Raw genomic sequence first — 7,537 nt, 5'->3', positions numbered from 1 at the left:
GGGAGCCGCGGGCTGCGGGTGAAGCCCGGCGGGAGCAGAGACCGGGCGCTTTCGTGTCATCTCCTTTGTGGGGTGCCGGTGGGGAGGGGACGGGAAGGGCTGTCCCTGCCGTGGGGACAGGTGGCAGCAGGCACCAGCCCCTTGGGGACAGATCCGGGTGAGCACCTACCCCTTGGGGACCAATCCGGGTAGGTGCCAGCCGCAGGGATGGCTGCCACCGGGTGCCAGCCCCTTGGGGACGGATGTGGGTAGGTGCCAGCTGCGGGGACGGATGCAGCTGGGTGCCAGCCGCGGGCATGGATGCCGCTGGGTGCCAGCCCCTCGGGGACGGATGCGGGTAGGTGCCAGCCGTGGGGAAGGATGCAGCTGGGTGCCAGCGCTGGGGACAAACGCCGGCGGGTGCCGGCGCCTCGGGAACGGATGCAGCTGGGTGCCAGCCCTTGGGGGAAAAGAGCAGCTCCTTGGGGACGGATGGGGACGGGCGCCAGCCGTGGGGACGGCCGCAGGTAGGTGCCACCCCCTGGGTCAGCTCCAGGCCCTGCCGTGGACCCGTCCCCCCCCCAAACTCGGGGTGAAACCTGCCGCCCCCCTTCATTTTTCCAAGCGTAAACCCCCCCCCCTTCCCCACCAGGGCGGGGGGGGGGGGGGAGCCCAAAAGAAGCAGAAAAGAGGTTAGAAAAGAAAAACGATGACTTTTATTTAAATACCCTAAACGCCACGAAGGACCGGACACCACGCTACTGGTAAAAAGATACAAGTTTATAACAGCTTATAAAAACTACAGTTTAAAAGTGATGCTGGGTGACCCGCTGGGGAACGCGCGCCCCGGCCCCCTCCCGCCTCCCCTCCTTCCCTTCCCCCATAGCAAAATAAGTGTATTTCAAAACAAAACAAAAAAAGACCAAAAAAAAAAAGCCATGGGACTTTCCGGGGCCGCGCGGGAAGGGGGGGGGCTTGGTCCGGCTGGGGGAGCGGGCGACGGGGGGCTGGCGCAGCTGCGCCCGGTCCTTCCTCTTCCTCGCATCTCCCCCCACCGCGCCGGCACCGCCGGGTTTCCGTTCGCCGCGGGGGGGGAGGAAAAGGGGGTTCGGAGCCGGCCTTCGCTCCGAGCTGGCCTTTCGGAGCCGCTCCCAGGGCGCCGCGGCGCCTTCGCAGCGCGGCTCCCGCTGCACTTTTGCCCTCGCGGGAGGCGCAGACAGCGAAACTTTCGGTCGCCGCGGGGTTTCGCTCCCGTTCCTAGTCAGCCCTCGGCCCCCACCTTTCCCACGCTGGGTGCCGGGCGCCGCGGGCCAACGCTTCTCCGCACGTCTCAAGGAGGGAGGGGACGTGCAGAAACGCTCCCGAAGAAGGGGGAGAAAAGAAAATGCTGCTGCTCTTGGGGCCGCAGAAAGGCCGCTTGCGCCCGGCCGGGATGGACGGATGGAGCCGCGAGTCCCGGCACGGCGGAGCTTTGGGGGTTTAGGAAGAGAAGCGGCAAAGCCTCGGTGCAAGTGCTGAACTTCCCGGCTTCGGGAGAGCCGTTGTTTCTCTCCGGGCGCGCTGGGGCGGCCGCCGGTGGGAGAAGATGGCCGTGCCGCGGGCAGCCGCCCCGCGAGCCAGCTGGAGCCCCGCGAAACTCGGCTCCCTTCCCGGCGCGGCTGCCTCCGCTGTCGGGCGCCGGCGAGGAAGTCCCCACCCAGCCGCGGGGGGGTCCGGCCCATCGACCGCAACCGCGTCACCTGCCCCCGACCCGACGCCGAGGCCCGGCCGGCGCCTGCCTCAACCGAACCAACAGTCCCGTGAACCGGCCGCGGCGCACGGCGGCCTGGGGAGAGGCGCTACGGGGTCGGGCGACCCTTCCCCGTCCCCGAGTCCCGCACGAGCCTCGCGGGGGACCGAGACCTGGAGAGACGCAAGGCCGAGCGGCGAACGCGGCTCCTCCGGCCGCCGCTTCCCTGCCGCGAGCGAGGACCCGGAGCGCGGCCTCAAAAATCTCAACCCCGGGGCCGAGGGCCCTGCCGGAGGGGTCGAAGCCGACGCAGTCGAAGCTCTTCTTGCAGCATCATCTGGGCCGAGCAGGTTTCCTGTTAGGCAACGCCGCCGCCGCCAGCCGGGCCCCGTGCAGGAAGCGGCGCCGAGCACCCTCTTCTCGGCACCCGGAGCCGCCCCGGAGCCCCGAAACGGCTTCGCGAGCCACCAGCAGCACGAGGCGCCGCGCGGAGCCCGGCCGCCTTCAACAACCACCTCGCGGGGCAGAGAAGAGGCAAGGCCGCAAGGAAAGCGGGATGCCGAAACGCGGGCACCCGCGCTGCCGGAGTGTAACGGGCCTCCTTCCATCAGCGGCAAGAGGCAACGGTGCAAAACTTCCCCTCCCCTCGCGGCAGCTGGACCGTCTCGGCCTGGCTTCGCCCCGAGCTCGACGGGTCCCACCCTGCCGGGGCAGGGTGCTCTGCCCTGCGCCCATCCCAGCAGATGTATGAAAATATTCTGCGTTAAAACGGGGAGCGGGGTGGAGCGGCGCAGCAGGGAGCGGGACGGGTCGGCCGCAGCCGTCTTCACGGCCCGCCAAGGCCCCCGGCGCGACACAAAAGAGGAAGAAGGCGACGGGGGCTGCGGGGAGGCAAGCGGGACCGCAGGCGCCCACGGCCTGCTCCGAAATGGCTGCGCCGCGGCGAGCCGAGCTGAGCCAGGCTGGCGGCACGGCTTCCCCCCTTCCCACGCGCGTGCCGGCAGCCAAATCCGCCCCCTTTTCTCCCTCCCCTTTCCAGGAGTGCTGCTGACCTGAAGCGGTAACGGATGTGCTTCCTCCCGGGGAGGTGCGAGTTCGAGTCCCGGCTCGGGGGGGGTTTGTTTCGAGGCCGAGGCGAGCGGTTGCGTATCGCTGTTGGGGCAGCGCCGGCGGGACCCGAGGCGAGCGCGCGCCCTCGGTGCGCTCCCGCGGAGCGAGCCCCGGGCTGGGGGTGGGCACAGGGGGAGGCAAACCTTCATCATCTTCTTTGAAAACTTGCTTGCAGAACCATCCTCGGAGACCGGGAGAGGAGGCAGAGGGCAAGGCAGGAACGGCCGGCACAAAGCTTCACCCTTGGCAGAGTTTGTCTTGGGGAAAAAAATCAGCAATTCATCAATTTGCAGGTGCCGAAGAGCCCGTTTTCGGCAGAGGCTGGCGTTCGCTGCCAGGCACAGACGGCTTCCCGAGGACAGTCTCTACGAGCAGAGGCGATTCCTGCTCTTCTCCAGTGTCAACACTCTCGCCAGGCCGGGATGCAGGCGGCATTTCGGGTCCGACTACAGGTGATCCCCATCACAGCGGTGCCAGCGGCCACTCGGAGCAAAGGGCGCCGGGAAGTGGGGACCCTCCGGCAGGGAAGAGGGGATCCCAGCGGAGCCGGGGAGCTGCGTCTCCTCACCCGGCAGCCCACGAGGGCAGAGCTCTCCCCGGCAGGAGCCACCAGCGAGCGCGGGGCAGGGAGCCGGACCCCTCCAGGGGCAGAGCCGACGGCTTCTCCTGCTCGGCGGCACTCGGGGCTAGCGAACGTGGCCGCGCGGCGCGAACGCCGCTCTCTCCGCGGCGCGGGGGCTCCTTCGGCGAAGGGCGTCTGGCAGTTCCCCTTGCCCACTTCTACTCACCCCCTCGCGAGCCACGAGGGCTGCCCGAGCTGCTTCACTGGAGGCTCCTTCCCTCGCCAAGGTGCCGGATTGGCATCGGCAAAACCCGGGAGCATCTCGCCTCCTCCCGGATGCGCAGGACGCCCCTGGCTCTCCGCTCCTGCCCAGCTGGCTGATCCCAGACTCCGGGGGCTCAGTTTTACTTGTAAAAGGCCGGATCGTGGCCGTGGGCTGCCCACCCTGAGCCAGCCTGGCCACCCCGGTGCGCAGCACGGGAGCCGTCGTGCCCCGCTCCAGCACCCAGCTGACGGCCCGAAGGCCAGCGGCCTCCCTCAGGGCTTGCCGGCCACGGAGAGCAGCGGAGCCTCTCCCCGTGGCCACGGGCCTCGCCGCCAGCCCAGCGGGGACACCGCGGGGCGATGCCTTGGGGCAGCGGCGGCCCAAGGCGGCAGGCTGCCAGCACGCGGCCTAACCCGGCCCTGTTTTTTTTTTTCAGCTGAGACTCCATCTTGCCGCCCGCCCCTGAACCACACGGCTCTCCCCCAGCCCTGCCACCACCTCTTCCCCTGCCCTGCTACCTCCGCTCGCTCTCGGGAGGTGGAGCGGGAGGTGGAGGCAAGAGAAGCAAACAGCCACGAACACGCACAGGAAAAAAAAAAAGGGGAAAAAAAAAGACTAGAAACGAAAAGGAAAGAGCTGCAGACCTCAGAGCGACAGCTTGCAGCTGAGATGGGCCCCTGCCTTTCATACCTGAATCAAAAGCCTCCACAGCCCTTTCAAACCTTTGCTCTCTCTCTTTTCTTGGAAAAAGGGGTTAAAGAAGGTTCCTCCCCGCTAGACTTCCTACCTGAGAGCCTAGTGTCTGCGTGAACCCGTCCATCGGCCGAAAGGAAGCGGTAAGGGTTTGAGGCAAGTGTCGCTACTTTGTTCTGTTTAGGCCTGCTTGTTGCTCAAAGCCTTTCCTGAGAGGCGAATGGTGGTACTTCGAAACAAAGGGGGAAAACAAAAGGAAGGTTTATACACAGCTGCCTGTGGCTTCTGCTGGTTGGGAAAAAGATTCCAGATCATCTTCAGCTTATGTACAGTGTCAGGACCTCATCTGAAAGTCTAGGAGAGTGGCCTGCTCTCCCCTCCCCGCTCCGCGGCGGGGAGCTGGAGCAGGCAAATCCAGACGGAGAAAAACCCAGAGATCCCGTCCGCGTCCCGGCTCTTGCAAGGGGTCATCTCGGCTCCTAGAGCAGCAGCTGCGAGTCAGGGGTTTTGGTTTGGCAACCTTGGCACATTCGTTTGTGTCTCAGCAGCCGGTCTGTCCTGGAGAAGCTCTGCAGGAGACAGGAGAGGGGAGCAGAGGGGGTTATGAGCCCTCGGCACAGCTGGCAAGTAACAGGCCGTCGCGGCAGCGTGGGGCAGCGGGTTCCCTCCTCTTAGCGACGGCGCGAGCGGCCACACATATGCGCCATGGGCCACAGGGCAGGGCATGATACCAAGGTGACGACTCCCCCGTCCCCCATCTGCCCGGGAGCCGGGAGCACGCGTACCGGCGCTACGCCCCCCTCCCGGATCCCACCCGGCGGGCAGCGGCGAGCGTTACCTGCATGCAGCGCTCGCACTGATAGGGTTTCTCCCCGCTGTGCACGCGCTTGTGGCGCTCCAGGTGGTACTTCTGGATGAAGCGCATGTCGCACACGTCACACTCGAAGGGTTTCTCACCTGGGGGACACCGAGGGCAGGCGGTGAGGGGCAGGAGGGACCGGACGAGAGGCTGCCACCCCCTCCCCTGCCCGACGGCCACGGCGCATCTCTCCACTGCTAATTCTGGCACAGCTGACTGCAGGATCACAAAAGCTCTCGAATTAGGCAATCTCCTGCCCATAACGAGCCGGGCTATTTAATTAACAGAGCCCCTGTGCTTGTTCAGGATGGAGTCAATGAGACAGGAGCAGCCAGGTGCCTGCTCAGGGTATCAAACTCCCTTCTCTGCCCCAGGAACCGGAGCAGCCGCAGCCCAGCGGCCTTCGCGGCCCAGCCCTTTACCCGTGTGGATGAGGATGTGTCTCTTGAGGTGGTAGCTGCTGCGAAAGGCCCCGTAGCAGTGCTCGCAAATGAAGTTCTTGGGGATCCTCAGCTGAAAGGAGCCGTTCTGTTCGATCACCACCACCTGCAGGGCCGATGCAGCCTGTCAGCCGCCAGATTCCAGCCCTTCACCCTCCTCGCTCAGAAATCCTCACCCCAAAGCCCTACTTTAAAACCCCAGGCCTGCCCGCCCCGCGCAAGCAGAGCTGCTCCTTCCCCAAAACCTGCCAGAGCCCAAGAAACCTCCTTCTGCATCACGGCAAACCTGGCTGTCGAGTCGAGATTCTCTCAGCGAGGAGCGGCTCTGTCCTTCGGCGCCGGCCACCCACTCGCGACGCTGATGACGGCACAGGTAGGGAAGGTTGGTCCCGAGGGGCGCGGGCTCCTCAGCGGGCCTCCCCCAGCCCCGCTTCGCCCCCACCGCCTTAGGTCCCATTACCTGCCTTTTTAATGGACTTTTTTGGCTGCGAAGCTTCAGCCGTCTCCTCCTCTTTGCGGCTGCGAGACTTCTCACCGTCCTGACGGAGACCCTTCGGAGGAGAAAACCAAGTTCAGGCCTCCTCCCGCGCCCCTGGCTCCTCTTCCCAGCGCAAAGCGCGACCGCGGCTATGAAGCCTGGGGCAGCGGGGAGCTCTGCCATACCAGCACGTCCGGGCTGCTTCCTCTCTCCCCGTTCTCTGCCTGTTTAGAGCTCTGTTTTGGCATCATCTTCTTGCTGGCCACCGTTGGCACGAGGCACACGCCAGAGAGGCCTTCGCAGGCCAGGAGGCTCGCCTGCGGAAAGACAAACAAGCGGGCGAGCTGCAGCCGTGAGTTGTGCAGCGGCCGGGGAGCAAAACACGCCGAAGCCCTGCGAGTGATGGAAACCGGTCGTGCTCAACCCCATGCAAGCGAGGCCAAGACCCCCGTCGCGCCCGGGGGGGGCTAGAGAGAAGGCAGAGGACCTAATTGCTACCGGGAGCTAATGGGAGAGTTTGGATGGTTGGTTCCCTGGAGCTCGAGCAGCATTTAGGGAGCAGGTTCCCGAGTCCGTGACGTACGGACGCGTCCGTGCGCCGCCGGGCTGGGGAATCTCTCCTTGCTCCGGGCCCCGGTGGGCGGCAGCGCCTCGGTGCGGTCCGGCAGCAAGGTGGGGAGGGAAAGGACGAAACCACGCGTTCCCCAGCCCGGGTGCGAGGGACCGCGGCGGGGCTGCGGCGCCCCTCGACGTCACCGCTGCTCCGCTCGGCGGCAGCTGCGGCGCGCGCAGCGAGTACAACCTCTCCCCTCGCTCACAGGGCTCTGCAGCTCCCTGTGGCGGCGGATCTTGGGGTACAGATGGGAAAATTGGGGCTCATTACCTGAGCCATCTTGTGTCTGTCTGTCCTCAACAAACGGATTGTAACAATTCTTTAGCCTTAATTCTCTCCCAGGAAAGAATTTTACGGTTAGAAAGACTGTTTCAGTTAATCATTTTTTTGCTGGTCTTGTCCAGTACCCTCCACTTTGCCGACATCTTTCTGGGATCGGGGAGCCCGGTGCCGCGGGTGCGTCGAGGCGGTTCCTCCTCAGCCCCGGCAGGGCCGGGCAGGACGGGGGCTGCCCGCACCGCTCTTACAGCGGAGACATCCCTGGCCCCGCTCGCCTCGGGGACGGGCGCCGGCTCCGCGCGGGGACAACGCTGCTGCGGGTCTTCGCCTGCCCGGCTGGAGCCTGCGGGGAAGAAGCCAACGGTTACAGGGGACGGCGATGGGGATGCCAGTGCCGCTGCGGCTGTGCTGGGCCGGGGATGATGTGGTCCCCATCGTGCCAGCGGGGACGGGAGGGCCCCAGCTTCTAGGACACCTGCCCAGGACGGGGAGGGGACCCGGCCCCCCTGTTTCCTGCTGCGGGCCATGGG

At 65.9% G+C, this 7,537-nt stretch overlaps 1 protein-coding gene across 4 annotated transcripts; it reads right to left on the bottom strand.

The window, feature by feature from the left end:
- Nucleotides 1–4,512: 4,512 nt before the first annotated feature.
- Nucleotides 4,513–7,370, bottom strand: ZNF740 (zinc finger protein 740). 4 transcript variants are annotated; one of them, XM_026059910.1, is made up of 7 exons: nucleotides 7,136–7,370; nucleotides 6,301–6,432; nucleotides 6,102–6,188; nucleotides 5,924–5,995; nucleotides 5,620–5,743; nucleotides 5,177–5,295; nucleotides 4,513–4,907 (listed from the first exon to the last, which is right to left on the bottom strand). In XM_026059910.1, exons 1-7 carry the CDS (start codon nucleotides 7,151–7,153, stop codon nucleotides 4,818–4,820), a joined length of 642 nt encoding a protein of 213 aa, XP_025915695.1. In that variant the 5' UTR covers nucleotides 7,154–7,370; the 3' UTR covers nucleotides 4,513–4,817. The 4 variants fall into 4 exon arrangements, with proteins under 4 accessions (XP_025915695.1, XP_025915696.1, XP_025915698.1 ...); XM_026059911.1 differs by having other exon boundaries at nucleotides 6,999–7,369; XM_026059913.1 differs by lacking the exon at nucleotides 5,924–5,995 and having other exon boundaries at nucleotides 6,999–7,368.
- Between the last annotated feature and the right edge of the window lie 167 nt (nucleotides 7,371–7,537).

The sequence above is a fragment of the Apteryx rowi genome, unplaced genomic scaffold (assembly GCF_003343035.1).
Source record: "Apteryx rowi isolate R43461 unplaced genomic scaffold, aptRow1 scaffold_1617, whole genome shotgun sequence".
Lineage (NCBI taxonomy): Eukaryota > Metazoa > Chordata > Aves > Apterygiformes > Apterygidae > Apteryx > Apteryx rowi.
The sequence above is the reverse complement of the archived record's forward strand: the minus strand, read 5'-3'. Positions and strand labels throughout refer to the sequence as shown.

Coding starts and splice junctions, on each gene's coding strand:
- ZNF740 (XM_026059910.1), bottom strand. Junction 5,996..6,101: donor CAAAAAAGTCCATTAAAAAG/GCAGGTAATGGG, acceptor TGCCGTCATCAG/CGTCGCGAGTGGGTGGCCGG. Junction 5,744..5,923: donor AATCTCGACTCGACAGCCAG/GTTTGCCGTGAT, acceptor TCGGCCCTGCAG/GTGGTGGTGATCGAACAGAA.